The sequence below is a fragment of the Xiphophorus couchianus genome, chromosome 9 (assembly GCF_001444195.1).
Source record: "Xiphophorus couchianus chromosome 9, X_couchianus-1.0, whole genome shotgun sequence".
NCBI classification, from domain to species: Eukaryota; Metazoa; Chordata; class Actinopteri; order Cyprinodontiformes; family Poeciliidae; genus Xiphophorus; species Xiphophorus couchianus.
Genome location: NC_040236.1, coordinates 26,597,990 through 26,617,287, shown reverse-complemented (window position 1 = coordinate 26,617,287; position 19,298 = coordinate 26,597,990). Strand labels below are relative to the sequence as shown.

At 38.4% G+C, this 19,298-nt stretch overlaps 1 protein-coding gene across 8 annotated transcripts in view; it reads left to right on the top strand.

Moving 5' to 3' along the window:
• Positions 1-19,298, top strand: part of mcf2l2 (MCF.2 cell line derived transforming sequence-like 2) — a 123,164-nt gene that overhangs the window by 87,629 nt on the left and 16,237 nt on the right. For 6 of the 8 annotated variants that reach the window (XM_028027315.1, XM_028027309.1, XM_028027316.1 and 3 more), the window contains 9 exons: positions 910-988; positions 6,452-6,488; positions 6,634-6,731; positions 8,552-8,635; positions 12,367-12,456; positions 13,016-13,087; positions 13,433-13,543; positions 15,781-15,890; positions 18,797-18,888. In XM_028027315.1, the coding sequence (XP_027883116.1) occupies positions 910-988; positions 6,452-6,488; positions 6,634-6,731; positions 8,552-8,635; positions 12,367-12,456; positions 13,016-13,087; positions 13,433-13,543; positions 15,781-15,890; positions 18,797-18,888 (773 nt within the window). The remainder of the gene's footprint in view (positions 1-909; positions 989-6,451; positions 6,489-6,633; positions 6,732-8,551; positions 8,636-12,366; positions 12,457-13,015; positions 13,088-13,432; positions 13,544-15,780; positions 15,891-18,796; positions 18,889-19,298) is intronic. The other 2 variants (XM_028027313.1, XM_028027317.1) reach the window with 2 other exon arrangements.

Here is a 19,298-nt window from a genome sequence, read left to right as displayed (position 1 = left end):
TGTGTTGGTAACTGAGGTAAAAAGATTCTAATTAAATCCTCCTTGTGACTGTATTTAAGCACAAAATGCACAATTTGTGCAATTTGGGATATTACCAAATTTGGGTAATATCCCAAATTTGTGGTTACTTGCAATTTTTATGTGCCACTGAAGTAATTTATGCACAATTTTACTTAAATATTTGTAAGACATTTCCCCATCTAAACCCAGTAAAAAAATGCATAGGTGGTTGATATTTTTGAAAACAGGTGAGCAGATTCCATTTATTACATAAAAAAACTAAATTAAAGTCATTTTGAAACAATAGCCTGCTTTTTCCACAACCCTGAAAAAAACCCTGAGCTATAAAATCTTTTCTATTTCATTTCAGAGTCAACAAGACAAACTGAATAGTGAACTTTTTTAATTACAACTTCATGACTGACAACTGCAGCTATTTCCTATGTCTGCTTGCGCAGAGTGTTACTGCATTTTATTAACAATAAACCCACATATATTATTCTAATTCACAGCAATAAGTACAAACACTTAGTTGGCTTTTGAATTAAGAACAAAACAGTTCAATTCCCCAGTTTTCTCATTTTTACAATTTTACTTTGAAAAACTTGTAAATCTACTCTAATAGATGCTGTCAGTAAATCTAAAAAAATATTAATATATTTTGTAATATAAAAAAGTGTCAAAATCATGATGATAAATTGAAGCAAGTTTAAATTTAGATAAAAACCAAGTAATTTCTAAGAGCAGGTATGGAAAATTTAATCATGTCTTTTCTACAGTCCTGCACTGGAGGGCAGCGTTGTGCCATGCAGATTCCCTTCCAGACACCAATGTATCACATTTTGGTGTTTCCAGGTTTTTGTTGCCAGTGTGCTTGATCTGTATGTATTGTATATATTTTTACCCAAGGCTCCCTCCATGGATGTGAAGAATATGTGGGTGTCAGAGATCCGTAAAGTTCTTACAGGCCAGCTAGAAGCATGCAGAGGTACATTCACACACCAACAACGGCTTACTTTGAATGTTTCTGTTCTACTTTGTTTATTAGATTTGATTTACACAACTTCAAAACACTTGTTTTTTAAAAAAAAATACTTACAGGCTCCTTTGTTGAACAATCAAGAGAAACATTCCTCCAAATTATTCCAGTTTCATATCAAACATTTTTTAAAAGTCAGTATTTAGACTAGTCTACACTGTGTGTGTCTGAGTACTGCAGCTGATCTGTGTTGGTGTGAGTTTATTATGTCAGCATTGCTAACTGTTAAAATAGCCACACTGTCATAGTGGGCATGTGCTAGGCCTTTGTGAAATGAGGTTCTGCAAAATATAAAATTAGAACTCCTCAGTAAATATATGTTTGTCAGAACTGGGCAATAACATGATATGGAAAATATTATTTAGAACATGTGCTTATTTACACTCAAAATGAACATTTATAATAAAATTAATCTCACTTGATGCAGTCTGCTTTCCTAAGCAGAGTCTAAGCAACCTGCTTAAAATCTTAGATAGAAAAGTATTTAAGGAAACTTTTCTATCTAAGTTTCCTTAGATAAAAAACTTCTAACCAATTTTAGTGTCATTTAAATTGGTGCTGTATGAATAAGGTGAACTGAATTGAATTTAATGATGGTCACATTGACTGTATACTAACGTGGCTCAAATTTGAAATTTTTTTTGTATCCATATCTGAATTTAATGTCCGTTTGAACATCACAAATCAAATGTTTTCCAAATTGGATTCAGGACAAATTCTAGATTCATCCAAATCATCCTGAGTCTGAACAAACATGTCTCATTACTTCCACTTTTTAAAAAAATTATAATTATTTCAGCTTTAGTGGTCTTTATTTGCAAGTAATCTGATAGGAATGGAGAGAAGAGAGAAGGTGAAGAAACTGAGGACAAGAGTGTTGAGGTGTGTGGTGGCTCGCTGTAACCACTGTGTCACGTGACGCCCCGCTTCCACTTTTTACTTCATTGTGATATCCTCACAATTTTCCTTCAAGGAGACAAAAAACTGCAAGATAAAATGTGCACAATGGTGGAAGCCAGTCTGCCAGACAACAAGTCTGATGGAGCTATTCATATTCATTCTGTTCTTGATTGCACAGTAGTTTCATATTTGATACAGACTTGCTGCATATTCAGCATCCATTGGATTTTCTTTTTGTAAACGCAGGAGTGCAACATCGTCATCTTCTGCCATGTGAGCCACTTTAAGACATAGACTCTTCACTCTGGAGGCTTAGGATGGTTGCAAAATCTTAAAATAATACAAAATCTAATTTAATAAAAAGTTAAATTGAGTTTTACACCCTACAGAGAAGATAGCCATCATAGGATTGGATTCAGACACCTGGCATAATTTCAAACAAAAGCTCCATAAGTAAATAACACTACTGCAAGGCATCATCGTAAGGCAGTTCTAATATCTTTCCATATTTACATGTTTGTCTATTCAGTATATTCCTGTCAATTAACAAGAGAATCTGGTGACCTCTACAAAACAGATTTTGATCTGTTCTGGTGATCCATTATCTGGCTGGACAGACCTAGCTTCATAGAACCTTGCATTCCTAATCTACCCTGGATTCATTACAGCGTTAACAACATGGCGACATCCATTTGACAATATTTTATATGATTAACTAAACAGCCTACAGTATTTTTTCTGTATTGCTTTTACATCTGAAATAAATGTTTCTCAGCTAATGTCTGTTATTACTACTAGTCATGGATCCCCTTTAGTCCCTCTGTGTGTTCTGGTCTCACTCAAGGCAAAGGTGTCCAAACTTTTTTTTTTGCACAAAGAACCAAAATCCCCAAGCTGAAAGTAGTCACAGGTCAACATTTTCTTTTTTCCCCAATTAAATACCCCCCAAAACATTATTGTGAATTCTTTCTCTTTTACCTGCACAACAATAAATAAAGCATGTAATATGTAACGTTTGCCATGACATTTAGAGTCACTTAAATTTCTGGGTTCGGTATTTTCCAGTCTATAAAATGTTTATAATTTATTCCCCAGAAGGAAAATAAAAATGTTCTTCTACCAGCTTTTCTTTATTTAGCCAAAAATTTGGTAAAAAATAATGACTACCTTCTGGGCTTTCATTTTTTTCTTCCATAATATAAATTGACTTCCATATCTGATGTTAGTGGTGTTAGGCTTTTTTGCTGCTGACAATAGGATTTTGTTGATTCAATAATTCATCTGCAAATTGCTATAACAACTGGTATATTACTGTGGTGGTTATAAAGAAAAAAGACAAAGATGTTTCGTAACAATCAACTTTCTCCATACTCAGTCCACTCTCTGCAGCAGGACCACAGTTCTACTTGGTGGTCCAGACTGACATGAAAGACACACTCTGTTAGCTGCACACTCTAGCAACTGGCAACTTGTGGGGGTGCGCAGTGGAGTGTGTGTCCCTGTGCCTGTGTGTGAGCAGACTGCCTAATAGTATGGTAGCGCTGTCATGAAAGCCTGCAGAGCCGAGGCTGCAGGAGGCTCAGGAGCCCCAGTGCAGCGAGCGTGTTCATGATTAACACCTCTGACTCAGTGTGTGAGGAAGCAGAAAGAGAAAGGGATGAAACTGGTGTGGGGGAGAATGAAAGGGAGGGCAGATTGAAAGTGATGGGGAGAGAAGAAAGGGGGAATTATGGAATGATGTGTGAAGATAGACAAAGAAATAGACAGCTAGAGAGAGGAGCCAAAGACATTTCCAGGGTGGAGACTTTTTAAGCATACCAGATGAAAAATAATCTGCGAGGATGCCGACCTTTGCATTAATCGTAGTGTTATTTTCCCTCTCCTACAAAAATAACTTCATGTTAATGGTTCAGTCTCTGATATTACAGCCACCAACATTTTTAAGAGAATGTTTTAGTTAGCTGCATGATCATGAACCGCAGAAATCAATTCGGATAAAATTATATTGCACTTTGTTGCATGTAAATCTTGCTGTAAAGGCTCATATTCTATGCATAACCTAAGAAAGTACAACACCCAAAACAATTGTCCGACACGCAGCTCTAGTATGGTGAAAATTGAGGCGCTTATTGAGTGTTTGTATTTCTAAACTGAACCACATAAAGAGCATTTTACATCCCAACTCCGTTTGAACACTTCCTCTTTCATGTTCTGGTATCACTCCACCATATTTATTCCTGTATAAATTGGCTCCGCTAAAGGCTGACGAACGGTGCCCTCCTCTGGGTGGCAGCCAAACTGCAACACTAAAATAAGGTTTAGTGTCATCATTAGTTTATCGATTGGAACATATTTCAATCTAATAAACCATTATTTGCAATTAATTGATTAATTTTTTGCATCCCTAATTATAGAGGAAAATGTAGGGTGCCATTTGTAACTTCCTCAATAAAAAATTAACAGCAATAATTTGTTTTATTTAGCCTGTGATAGAGAAAAATATGTGGGAGTTCATTTGTCAAAGTCCTATTTTCACCATATTTTTTCTACATTTATAAATGTCAGTTTCAAACTAAATATGTAATTAACAAATTGAATATTTATTTTGCTAGCTACATATATAATTCAAATTAAATGTTTAAATCTGAGTTAGATATTTAGACTTTAAATATGTAGTTCCAAATTAAGTATTTATTTTGCAAACTAAACATTAAATTTTCAAACTAAATTGAAAATGTATTTTCTAAACTAAATATTTAACTCACACCTAAATATTTGGCGTGGTTGTAATGATTTGAGTTTTTCTGTGTGTTTATTTTAGGTTTCTGTGTCTATTGAGTCTCCGTGTTGTCCTGTCTACCCCTTGATTGTTCCCAGCTGTGTCTCGTTTCCCTGATTACCCTCTGTGTATTTAATCCCACCTGTGTTTCTTGTTCCTCTCGTGTCCTTGTCTGGTCTAGTTGTATTGTCGCAGCAAACCTGTTGTTAGATATCAATTGTTACCAGTTGCTACTAGTTTAGAGCCTTAGCCTTCCGTTCATTCTGTGCTGCCTGGATTTTTTTATTTTGTATTCATATCATCATTAAAATCACCATTCTTTCAATCCAACCTGGGTCCTCAGCGTCATCCTCACCCACTCTTCACCGCACTTCATGACAGAGGTAGTTCTAGAGGAGCCCTCTAGTACGGAGCCCTCTAGATCAGTGGTCCCCAACCACCGGGCCGCAGACCGGTACCGGTCCGCGGACCAATTGGTACCGGGCCGCGCAAGAAATAATGAACTACTTCCGGATCTTTTATTTTGAAAATCCTAAACCGGATTTTACCGGTTACGTCTTGCGCGTCAAAATTGAGCCTCTGTTGTGTTCGCAGTCTGAAGGACTGCTTTCAGTTCCATCTTAGCCTTAACAGACATAAACATGCAGTAAAAAATCGATTTTCAATCAGTTTTTTTGCACCAAACAGTTAATAATAAACAAGTTTTTACTGACGCTCTGTAAGAGCCGTATGAATTAAATAAGTAATTATTGATATGACAGGAGCAGGCGACTTTGACACTGGGGTGGTGGGTGTGTCGATGTGGGTGTGGTTGTCATCAAGTATGAATGGGAAGGTTACTGGCATGCTGGCTTTGTGTATATGAGGAAACGGGTGAGCAGGATGGTCAGTCCTTGCAAAGTTTGGAGCATGATGATCAAAACAGAATAAATCGATAATTATAAAACCTTTTGCGAGGGAACGCAAAAGAAAATTTTTTCCCTATGTCTCCTAGAGGGCTCTGTACTCCAGTGTGTAAGAGCAGTATTTAAGTTTTATAACAACATTTTATGAAAACATCCCACACAACTACAGACAACTTTCAGAAGTGCAAAAACTTTCTAAAAAGACAAAAATAGAAATTTGGTCAAAAATAGTAACCACCATAAATGGTTAAAAGATGTGGAAACTGATTAGATAAAATTACAGCAAAAGCAGTGAAGCAGAATGAAGCCAGACTTGTCTCCACTTTAGCTTATGTCAGACAAAATGCTCCACAGTCTGAATCTGGAAACATACTTTCACTCTGGTCTTCAGTCTTGAAGATTACAAAGAGGAATTAATGACTTATATGAGTAAATACACAAACATTGCTTAACATCTTTCAAATCAAATCAAATTTTATTTGTATATCACATTTCTGCAACAGGGCATTTCAAAGTGCTTTACATCATAAAAACAACAATACAAAGTCATAGAAAATACAGTCAATAACTGAAACATTTAGTCAAGTGCCAGCGATAATTTTTTCAAAAGCAACTCTAAACAGGCAGTCTAGTCTTGATTTAAAGGCACTTTATATGAATTAATATTTGCAGACTGAAAGCCTCAGTGGGCTAATTATTGATATGGCTTTGTTTAGATTACTAATTGCTGAGACAGTAGATTACAACATTTGTAGTTTCATTCTAGAATATACAGAAATATGACAACTTACTGCAAAATCAAATGCTGTGTGTGTGTTGGATTCACAGAGGCCAGCCAGAACAATAACTATGGAGTCCCAATGAGGTAAGTGACAATATAAATAACCCTAACGATTAAAGAAACTGGATCATTATTTCTTATTGTGGCTAAACAAAGGCCAATGAAATGTCCTGTTTCAAAAAAATTTTTTAAAGTTCTGATTGGCAGACCTGCTCTTCTGTCCCAACAGGAATGTCCGGAAGATGGGCCTGAGACAGTCAGATTCATCTAGTCCAGAGTCAGGATTCAGGAGAGCTAACCCGAGTCCCAACATGAGGCAGAAAAAAGGTCAGTGGTCCAAATAAATGAAAGTTCCTGCCAAGATAGATTTTTCAATCTTTTATTGTTTCTTTTTTGATATAAAGATGGGTTGATCCTAAGGTACTACTTTAACATGAATGCCAAAAACATAGTTTAGGAAAAAAGGAAAAAAATTAGATAGGAATCATTTTTTGGTGGATATTTTTATATATTCTTTCTCCCATGGGCGTAGGTTTGGGTATGGACGGTCGTGACATGTCACGACCAATATTCAAGGGATATAAAATAGTCCCGACCAATTTGTGCCATATAAATTAAAAAAAAAAAACATATGTATTTTTTAACAAAAACAAAATAAATAAACGAAAATCTACATTGATTAGTTTAATATTTCAATATACTACGCAGTGGTAGCATTCATTTTAAATGCTGGTGAGTTGGTGAGTAAGTTGTAAGGTCCCACCAAAACTTAGACCAAACCTACGCCCTTGCTTTCTCCCCTCCAGGGGGTCTTTTGTGGGCTCTAGTGTGCCTTATATGAAAGTAGGCTGACAGGAAAGGGGGAAGACATGCTGTAAATGTCGCCGGGTCCGGGAATCAAACCCTCGACAGCTGCGTCAAGGACTCAAGGCCTCCAAACGTGGGTCGCGCTATCCCCTACGCCACCGCAGCATGCCCCTTTTTGGTGGATATTTAATACAATATTTACGAATGAGTCCAAGATTACATTTTGTTTGATTTTCTATTACTTCTCTTTTAGTCTGGTTCTGGTTTGATTTTTTTTTTTTTTTGTAGACTTTTGTTAAGAATTTATTTGATTGAGGCATTGCCTATTTGGAAAATTATTCTCTCTAGATTTGGATGCTGAGCAGTGAAAGGATTTTGCTCCTGAACATAAGCCTGGTAAGAAGGTATTGTTTTTGCACATAGGAACAGCTGATTAGCATTCCAAAAGCTCACATGATTGATATATAGACTATCATTCATAATCCATTCTAACCATACAGCCAGAGGAAGGTTTAATGAGGAGCTGCAAAAGCAACTGAGGTGGATTGGCAGGACTTGCCAACAACTGATGGCATTGTCCAAGACAGGTTACTGTGGAATATTGTCTCTGCTGCCTGAATGTTAGGCTGTTAGCATCTCTTGAAATCCAGTGTTATCTTTTAAGTATATGGCTAGAATAGTGGGGTTGTAAGCCACTACTTCTCTTTTCTCGACTGTGAAGTAATAGAACACAGAAGTCTGTGTTGCCAAAATCCCTCTTAAATATCTTCCAGTTACACCTTTGAATGGATTTCTATTGACTCTGTATGTTATAAAGAGCAGTCATTGTGTGTGACAGAAATGTTGGTTCTAGTTTCTTCTCTTCTACTCACAGATATAGTGAAAGGAGTTACCATTCAGCGTCTGCTGTGAAAATGCTCACAAAAATTACCAGGGGAAATAAAAGTTCCTGAAAAAACCTTTCGTGTGCCATAGAGAAGACGCAACTTTTCGACCCTACACCAAAAAGCTAATCCATTGTCAGGGATGAGTTTAGGCTAGTTTTCTTCTGCATTTTTGTTTTTTTAGATATTTTACCATTTTTGTGTTTCTGAAATTGGGCTCTCCTCACTATCAAACACCAACCTTGTTGGTACTGGAATCTGTATTTAAAATGGTGGTATAATGTATTAGTGTGAAATGCAGGTTCTAAGCAAACACTGACAGTGATATAACACTTATAGTCCACCGCCGAGGTCCGGTTCCAGGTCTTTGACAGAGTCTATCAATCACTTCACTTCTTGAGGACTGCTGGTGATGGAATTTCCCTGCTTTACTAACTTCTCTTCCTTGCTGCCCAGCTGATGCTTCAGCCCACTCAGCTGTTAACGCTCGGAAGCATTTCACCTTGCAGGGACTTTCCAACAGGAGGTCTCTTCCAGCAGGTAACACATCATCATTAACACAGGCATCTCTGTCTGCACTGTCCTCTTCATTGTGACCCCTGTCTTTCCATCTTATATCTATATATCATATTATTGTCTTGAACAGCATCTTTTTCGTTCTTATTGTTTTTAATGTCATCGTTTGTCTTTGCACCCTGGAAAATAAAGGCTATAACGTTTCCTGGACCATACACATTTTACTAATTTGGCTTAATGGAAAATAATAGATGAGTGGAGTACTTTAAGCAACGAGCTCTTCCCCGTGCTGAGTTATTGCCTATTATTTCATTGAATATGCTTGCCACTGGTAGAGAAAGCAGTGCACATAATAACATTGCTTAGTGCGTGCAGATGCTTTACTCACCTGTTAGGATGTGGGATGTTTGAAACTGAAGTCATCACTTGATGCCTAATTATGTGTCTAATAATTGTTTTACCAGTTGGAGACCCTTATAGATCCTTGATATTTTTATATGAACAGAAACCAAACAGTAACATCACAAAAAAAGCAATGACCCCTGTCATGACACAGCAAAACACTGTGAACTACACCCCACTGAGCTCAGTAAAAATAAACTTTTGCAAAGAGTGCAACTAAAGCAAGACACTTGCTTCAGAGACATGACAGGACTTGATGTTGCACAAAATGCCCTTTAGATCCACATATTAGGTGTTCATATCAAAATTCCAGAAAACATGGCAATAACATAAGTGTCTCTTCAAAGCATACCTGAGAAAAAGACAGATTTTTGTGACTTAGAAAAATAAAATTAAAAATTTATAATTTCAAACTTTGTCTACCTTTAATGTGATGTATACACTTTAACTTAAAAATGAGTAAATTTGCTTTAAGAAAAGTATTAAAGAATTTTTTTACAAGGCTGCAAAAATTGTTGCATAAGTGTCCATCCAAAGGATGCACCGAAATAAGAATTCTGACCGATACGGATCTACATAATTAATATTGCTGTTATGTTTGACAACCCATATTTACTGATGTTATAAATATTTTACTACCCTTTAGATAATGTTAAAAATGACCAGGGTACTGGCCCTGTTTTTCTGCTTAAGCTAAATACCCACCATCCTGTGCTGCATCACTGTCCCTGTCACATGACTCTCCACTGAAAACAAGATGGAAATAAATATGTGTTTAATATCGGCCAAGTTTTACTTATTGGATTGATACCAATTTCTTAAAAAATGACAAAGCTATGTTGATGCCAATATATTGTTCATCCTAAGTTTATGCACATAAAATCACAGTTTGCTAAAGCATCTTTTGATGCCCTCTTCTTGGGTATCATCAACAGATGAGCCAGAAATAAAAACTAGATTTTTTTTCTAGATTTCCCCTACCTTCCATCCATTGTCCAGCCCCTCTTTAGACTCACATAGGGGCTGATGCTTGTCTTTTCTTTCATAAAAACAACAAAGAGACAGTAAGGAAACAGGTCAGATGGGTTGCCATAGAGAGAACCTAACTCACTGAAGGAACTGCAGATATTTCCAACAAGTAGTGGTTATGTTTTATGTGCGACAACAAACTGCTGCACTCTCCCTATGTCTGAACTGAGAAGCAGGCTTGCTAAACATAACTCTTTCCTTCCAATTAAAACATACAAGTCTGGTAAACTCTTCCAAAACCCTGTGATGCAGCCTGATGAAATGTGGTGATGAAATGATATGCGGTGTTTCTCAACACAAGAAAACCATAGTCCAAATGAAACTTGTTGGTGGCAGCATTTTTCTCTGGGGTTTTACACAATTTGTTGTAAAAGGATCAGGTAGAAGATACAAGATCTTATAATGTACTTCCCCTCTCATATTCATCAGCACACAATCATTTAAAAAACACAAAAAAGTTATTTAAAAGAGTTCTTAAACTGATAAAAACAGCATATAAAAAAACTAGGTCAACAATAACAATAGTAGTAATAATAATAATAGAGGTGCACCAATTTATCGGCCAGCCGATTTATCGGTGCTTATTTCCTTCATTTTTGGAGATTGGTGATCAGCCGATTTTTACATGTGAAGCTGATCTTATCCACTGATGTTATCTAGCTTGGCAAATGTCTAAGAATCAACCACTGTCCTCTTTTGCTCTCCGATGAAAACGGGTTGATTGACAGGCCACCCCACCAAGTTATGTCTGCACATTTACAATAAATAGTCACCCCACTGTCTCCAACTCTCCAACTTTCATGCTGTATTGAGCAACATTTGAGACAAAAAAATTGGTTTTGGCCAAAATCAGAATTGGCAGGTTAAGCTTTATAAAAGATCGGCGATCAGCCAGAAAACTGCAATCGGTGCACCCCTAAATAACATAAAACTATGCAGGACTTTAACAGAAAATACTGAGCAGTTAGAAATAAATGTTTTAGACTTGTGATTTAAGGGATATGCAACTGAGTCATTTTCCAAATGTTTATGTCTCTAAAAATATTTTTTTTAGAAAAGCAAAACTTCTATTCACATTACTCTCTAAGCATTCCCCTCCCCAACTCTGATATAGTCATTTTAAAAAGATTTAATGCATAGATATGGTTGGGATCTGTCAGATGGCTGGTAACAAAATATAGAGATCTGATCTGAGATCTGCTTTGCACTAAATGTCACCCTCTTGTACTCCAGCTGTCCTGACATGTTGAAGTGCATTCAGGGGCGGTCCCAACCATTTTGGCCCTCTGGACGAACAACATTCAGAGCAACATTGAGCTCTCAAAAGGATGGTGTGTACACACCACGCATGAAAAGGGGCGGGGGTGGGAGAGGATGTTCCAAGAACTCATGCCGCACTGGACGAGAAGCCGCCTTGGGTGGCTGCCCATGTTACCCATGTCAAAAAAACCACTGACTGCATTAACATTTTTGGAGGAAACCATTGCCTGAAATTCGTCAAAACATTGGGTGTCGGGTCATTTCAAGGCATGTGTTCCTAATTACACTAATGATGGGGAAAAGATAAAGGTGTGGCGGGGGTCGAGATCAACATCCAACCCCGTCTGACACATTCTATGGCTTGCAGAAAGGATGACAGTCACACTGCGAATTGAGTGTTTTGTTTTCCCCCCTAATCACTACCAACAGTGAGGGCCACCTGCTTGTTTGAAGGGGGAAATTCAGACCTGTCTGAGTGAAACCCCAAGGTAACAGCCTTGTCATCTGATTGAAAACTCCCTTTAAGATAGTTAAAAGCTGCTCCTCTGTCATATTACAGTGGTGTTGCATCACAAGTTGACACTGATTCTGGCGAGTCCCACATCGGCAGCTTGTGAAGTGTTATACTTAGTCCCAACTTTACTGTGTTTATTGTGTTGTGATGTCTCCTTCAACTTGTCATGGACGTAAAATGTGAGAAACTCCTCAGAACAAGCAGTTTATTTGCATCATCTCAGCTGGAAGTCCTTTTCCTTTACTGTTCAATTGTAATTTTTCATGCCACATGTATAACTTGCCATTGAATCATGGTTTCTTGTCATTCTTCGATCCATCAATTTGTTTTAGTCTCTTTTGCTGCATTTTAAGCTTTTACACATATGTAAGATGTTTTAGTGCACATTAAATAATAATAACCCCCACATTACCTGTGTCCTCTTACACAATGTCTTTTCATCCCAACTTCATCTGTTGTTTCTTTTGCTCTTTGTTCAAGTTAACAACATGGATCTCAGTAGCTGCCTTCCCTCTCCGTTCTCCTTTCCTCTCCTCTTATTCTTTCATAGAACCCACAGTAAAAGAGGCAGAGGTCACGCGACGCTTCTCTCTCACTTCCTCTCTTGCCTCCTCTTCCTCTGCCATGCGACGCACCAAAGGTACAGAGTTTGATGAGTTTATGTGTTTGGTGTTAAGATTTAAAAAACAAATCCCCGTGAAATGTTAGGTTAGCTAGTTATAGTTAACCTTCTACTGACAGACAAGGGTTGTAGCAGAGTGTTGCACATTGTTACAGAGCCAGTAAATACTCACACTGATGAGACATGAACTAGATGGGAATGAAGTACTTTCCCAATGCCACCTAACTTTAAGATGTTTGTAGTTTTCCATCAGATGAAGATCTTTTAGTACATGAACCATGGTTGAGGACCTTCTTTTTCTGACAAGAAAGTGACTAAACATGATTTTTTTTAAAAAGTTTTCTTTATCCTTCTTTATAGTTGGACTAATTCTTCAGTGTGTATGATTCATGTGTTTTTTTTTAGTAATGCTCATTATTAAATGTGCAAATGAACAAAAGCTTCCTCTTTTAACTGGCAGATACTAAATCTGTAATATGTGAGAAGGGCTTAATGGATGTTCCTGGGCTACTTTATACGCTCTCCTTTGTAATAGGCTAATTTCTGAAGAAGTGTCTGGTTGCATCTTGTTTCCTAGGTCCCCTCTCTGCTAGCACTAAGAGCAAGAGACACGAGATAAAGAGTGATCCCACTCCATTTGGCTATGAAGGTATATGAAGAAACATAACATTTTGCTGAGGCTTGATAAATGTTGTGATTGGTGGTGGCATTTTATGTTGTGGATGGTTGTTTATGTCTATATTTCTTGCCTGAATTGGGAATTAGGGTTATATATATAGTGCACGAGCATCAAATTAAGAGCAAACTAGATAAAATGTTTGTCGCTGCATGAGATTGTTTTTATTTTATTCAGTTTGTGGGTATTTTGAGTCCTGCATGTGTAGTGCTGCTTTTTTTTTGTGATTGAACTGATCATTTTCCAACTGCTCCAACCTTGCTATGAAACTAGTTTTTATTTGCTAAGGTTGGTGTAAAGGATTTGGCTTTCCTGCAGATAAGCTATGTGGTGCAATGGCTGCACACGGGAAGCAGCAAAGCATGACCAGCAGCATCGCTGGTGGTGCTGGTAGCAAAGCAGCTGTCCCCAGATCAACCTCACAGCCAGGTAACCACAGGATGCATGGAGACATTTGTGAGGACGTCTTTTATCACTGACTTTAAGCTTTGTGTCCTGACAGATTCATATCAACTCACTGATACTTAAACTGTATGGTAGCCTTTCTGGAATGGTTTCACGTCAAAATGCTTCAGGTCAGCTATATATTAGCACTAACAACCTTCAGAATTTTTGAGTAGAGGAGTCATATGTTGAATGTAAGACTTTGGAACTAGTTGCATAAAACACTACATAGCCTGTTCCCTTGTTTTCAGTTAACTCACTGTGTGAAAGAGCTGTGTGGAAATGCTAAAGAGGTTTGCTGCTTTCTACGTTTCCCAGCTGCCAGATAGATTGTCTTCCACCCTTATGTAAAATTTTGAGTATCCAATATTATATCTCACATATATTAATAAATAATGATAGAGTTTTAGATGTGTAAAACAGCTCTACAGATGATTTACATTGCATCCTGCTTCTTGTCTCTTCCATATCGATCCATAATGGAGGGATTCACCTGGTTGACTGCTCCATAATGCAATGTCAGGGAGGGAAGAGTTCTTCACCAGTCTGGATCTATTTCGGTATAGGATCCTTTTCAAGCGATTCAAAGTTTGTCAGTATAGGAAAACATATGTTGTCAGGTTTGGTTTGCATTGTTGAAAGGCAGTCTAAGGGTGCATTCATAACAGCCCTGTTAAGACTGCTTTAAATTAACCTCTGTTCATTTGCCTAGAATGTCTGATTCATTTGAACGAGTAATCAAACTCTGATGCAGACCAGCAGACCAAAAAAGTGAACTCTCATCCGCCTACCAAACTAGGCCTCGGTTCGGTTGAAGCAAACTCTGGTGCACTTTGAATGCATATGTGGATGCAAGCCGACCAGAAATGTGCTCCAAAAACAGAATGTGGACTGCAACGCAGGGCATTCTGGGTAAAAACAACCAGAACAAAGTCTAGTCATAGCCGTGAGTAATGGCTTGTGGTGTTTCACCAAAAACAAAAGAGAAATCCTACAACTACTAATTTCTGATGCCACTCCATTTTGTTTACATTTTGTGAAGAAGGAAATTGTGCTCAGTGTCTTCTTCAGAAGATTCCTTCAGTAGTTCTAGGTGCAGCGCCTCCACAGGTACGTAAGTAGAGGAACAGGTTGCTCAAAGGTTTTGGTTGGTGAAAGTGAACCACACCGCCTGAAAATGTAACAAATTTTTCAGTTTTGGTCTCAGTCAAACCGAGTTTACAGTACTGAACTATCAGGTGTGAAAAAACCCTAAAACTTACTAAGTTGAAACAAGATGTGTTTATTCAGAAGAAACGGCGGTTTGCTTTGTGCTGCTCACCCCTCAAATAGTTTTACAGTGTATTGAGAAAAGTTGGGTTTTTTTTGGAACAGTTATTTTAATGGTATTGGACTCAAATTTTAATGTAATTTTGAATTAGTTAATTTTTTAATTTGTTGCCGTTTTCTGACTGTACTGCATCTGCATTAATATGCAAAATGACACGAGCTGAGGCTGCTGGCTGTATTAGCCATACTAATTAGCTGACAGTCATTCTGCCACTAATATTTAAAACTGTAAATAAAGTCTTCTTCGGTAAATGTAGTTCTGCATTAAAACTGAAAAGTTTTATAATCTACCAATACAGCCTTGCTTTATACTGGTCTGATATTGTAGGGATGTGTGTTTTTTTGTTAATTAGTTATTGTATCGTTGCGTCTTCCCCTTGATTGCCCCAGCTGCCCCTTCTTTCCCCTGATTACCTTCCCTGTGTATTTATCCCACCTGTGTCTCTTGTTTGTGTCGGATCCTACTCTTAAGTCATAAGTTGCTTCGTCAGTCCTGTCAAGTTACAACCAGTTACTTCCAGTGTCAGAGCTCACCTGTGCTGCCTGGACCTTGTACTCTTCTGGATTTCATTGAAACCATTGAACCAGTTGGTAAACCAGTTCACACCATAACCTGGGTTCACCGCATGTTCATCCTCACTAACAACAACCTCAAATTGTGACAGATATAGCTAAAATGTCGATTTTAATATCATTCCCATTGCTGTGGTCATTGTCTGACTAGCTGGTAGCCTTCCCTTTGGGTCCTGAGTTTATTTGTTCTGCAGATTAACTTCTGTTGATTCCCAGCTGCAGGGTCACACTGACCATCCTACCCTTCTAAAGCAATATCCCCCCTCAGTGGTAACACTTGTTTGTTTGAAAAGTACTAATGTCTGTCAGTGTGTCCTTAGGCTGGACCCAGAGACGTCTCCTCTCCATGGACACAGAGGACTTTGAGACAATTCCGTCCAGTGGAGAGGAGTCCTCCAACTCTTCTGAGGATGAAGTCAACAATAAGAATGTATGTGACTTTAGCTTAACTTAGCTCAGCATTCTTTATAGTGGAATGAAACTTAAAGAATTATAAGGCGAAAACATTTTTATTCCAAATTTAACTTTATAAAAAAAATGTAGCTCAGAATGACTCGTTCTTCACTTGTTGATGCTAGATAGCTCATGCATAATTCATCACATTTTTTCAGTCAGTCACCATCATCAGTCAGTTTCCTCTCATTTCTTTGAAATGTATCTCAACCTCCTGAATTTGGACACCTTTACTGCTTAATTAGTTCCCTAGACTTGTGTCTTTTTAGCATGAGGAACTGACCACTTGACATTTAAGAAATGAGGAATGAAGGGCTGAAGGGATTCTACCTGCATACATCTGGTGCAGGGGTCTGCAGCCTGTGGCTCTTAAGACTCTTTGTGAATCTTAATAACTTTGTCCGAGTTGTTGTCCGAGCTAAACAACCTTTCTTTTAATCTAAACGTAATTAATAATGCTAGTTGAAGCAGTTTTTCCATGCAATTTATGCAAAAATGTACACCAATAAGGTAAGAAATATTTTTGCTTGTCTTTTGGTTGCAAATGTGGCCTTTTTTGACATAATTTACAATGTAAATTAAATGTTCCATTGAAGAAATGTATTTAATCCCTTTATATAAAAGTTTGATTTTCAATATTTTTAAAACCTAAAAGCAAAATAAAATAGTTTAATTTAAAAATATGAACACATTTCCAATAGCAGATGTAAAAAGAATTCGTTTCATGTAGCTTTTGTGGCTCTAATTGAATTTTGTTAACCTGGACTAAATTTCTAAGTGGCTCTCTGGGTTGCAAACATTGCTGACCAGTGATGGTAAACATGTTGGCCTTTCCTAAGTCAGTCACACTGCGGGCTGTCAACCCAAGGAAGGCTGCTGGACCTGATGGCGTCCCTGGACGTGTCCTGAAAGACTGCGCCGATCAGCTGGCTGGAGTCTTCACCAGGATCTTCAACCAGTCCCTAGCCCTGTCTACAGTCCCATCCTGCCTGAAATCTTCCACCATAGTCCCCATACCCAAAAAACCTCACATCTCTTACTTCAACGACTACCGGCCAGTGGCACTGACCCCTGTGGTGACGAAGTGTTTTGAAAAACTGGTCCGGGGTCACATCACAGCACTTCTCCCTCCTGGCTTTGACCACCACCAGTTCGCCTACAGAGCCAAGAGATCCACAGAGGACGCTGTGATCACAGCCCTCCATGCTGCTCTGTCACATCTGGAGCAGCAGGGGAGCTATGTGCGGATGCTCTTTGTGGACTACAGCTCTTTGTGGACTACAGATGGTATTAAAAGCTCTGCTTTTATTACCATCCTCCCTCACAGACTGGTGGACAAATTGGGGGACCTGGGCCTCCCTCACTCCACCTGCATGTGGATTTTGAGCTTACTGACCAACCGACAGCAGAGAGTTAGGGTGGGAAAACATACATCCACTGCCCTCAGCCTTAGTACTGGCTCTCCACAGGGCTGTGTGCTGAGCCCCCTGCTCTATTGTCTGTACACATACGACTGCACCTCTGCCCACCACAGCAACACCATCATCAAGTTTGCTGATGACACCACAGTGGTGGGGCTCATCTCAGGAGGCGACGAGTCCACCTACAGGGGTGAGGTGGAGCGGCTGTTGGTGTGGTGCAGGGAGAACAATCTGCTCCTCAACAACTCAAAGACAAAAGAACTCATAATAGATTACAGGAGAAATAAAACGGACATTACACCACTAACCATTGGGGGAAAATGTGTGGAGAGGGTAGCTGATTTCCGGTTCTTGGGGGTCCACATTGAGCAGGGCCTCACATGGAACATGAACACCTTCGAGCTGATAAAAAAGGCCCAGCAAAGACTGTACTTCCTGAGGGTTCTCAGGAGGAACAACATCAAGGAGAAGCTGCTGGTGTCCTTCTACAAGTGCTCCATAGAGAGCATACTGACCTACTGTATCTGCGTATGGTATAACAGCAGCACTACGGCTCAAAGGAAAGCTCTCCAAAGGGTTGTGAATCCAGCCCAAAAAATCATTGGTTGCCCTCTCCCCTCACTAGAGGACCTGCACAGTGACCGCTGTCTAAGAAAAGCACAACACATCACAAAGGACACTTCTCACCCCGGACATTCTCTGTTCACACTGCTGCCTTCAGGCAGAAGATACAGAGCAACCAGAACAAGAACCAACCGTCACAGAGACAGTTTTCACCCGATAGCAATAACAAAACTAAATGCAATCAAAAACAACCATTAATCATCATGTATGATGTATGTGAGAATGTGGCTGTTCTTATTTATTAGTTTTTTGGGGTTTTTTACCAGTTATTTGTTAATTCTTACATTGTGTGTGAATTGTGAAACAGTTATTTTTTTGTTTTTAAGCATATACACTGACTGATGGCACCTTTTAAATTTCGTTGTCCTTGTGACAATGACAATAAAGATTTATCTTATCTTAGAGTTCTTCTGAGTCACATTAGAAATCTGCACATATTGATATACTGCGATGTAGTGATTCATTCACTTTTAAGCATTCAGTCAAATTTTTGCAATGAAAGCTAAAGTAAAACCTTTTTGTGTGAAATTATACATTTCAACTGTAGACATGAATGGGAACCTTTAAAGGGAAATAATATATTTAAATTTTTGGGGTGTCTGTTTAATACAGATATTGTTCCTGCATTAAAAAAGATTCAAACATGTTGAAGCCTTGATAAAATTCAACTTATTACATCATGGATATGGACGGATGGACTGACTTACTGACTGACTGACTGACTTATTAGGTTGCAGGTGTTTCTGTCTTCAGTCAGTGTTGGATTCAGCTGGATCAGTTTTAGTCTTTTTATCAGTTTGTGGTGTGTGCTGCATTTGACAGTCATATGTTCCTGCAGGGTGGCAGCAGCCGGTACCGGGTGCAGCTGACATATGCGTCATGTGAAGCAAAAGACCTCCAGTTTCTGGAGGAAGGAGAAAATGGAAACTGGTAAGTCTACACCGCTTCCATGAATGCAAAATTGTGTCCTTTCACTTTTTACCTTTGCAAAGCTCTCTAGCTATTTTTATTTTATATAAAGTTGTTTGACCCCATCCTGATTCTGCAAGTGTGCTCATTTAGCAACAGAAGCACAATCTCTTATGGTAGGTTAATTTTAATGAGGGGAGACAACATATCAACCCTAAAATGTTAACAAAAATGCTCTTCATCAGAGGAAATACATTTTTGAACCAAGACAAAAGCTGACACACCATTCACACCAGCCCTGTTTAGTACACTTTAATCAAACTCTAGTTCATTTGCCTAGAAAGTCTGGTTCATTTCCAGAGGTGTGAATGTGGAATCGAACTCTGATCCAGACCAAAGAAGTGAACTCTGCTCTGCCTACAAACCTCAGT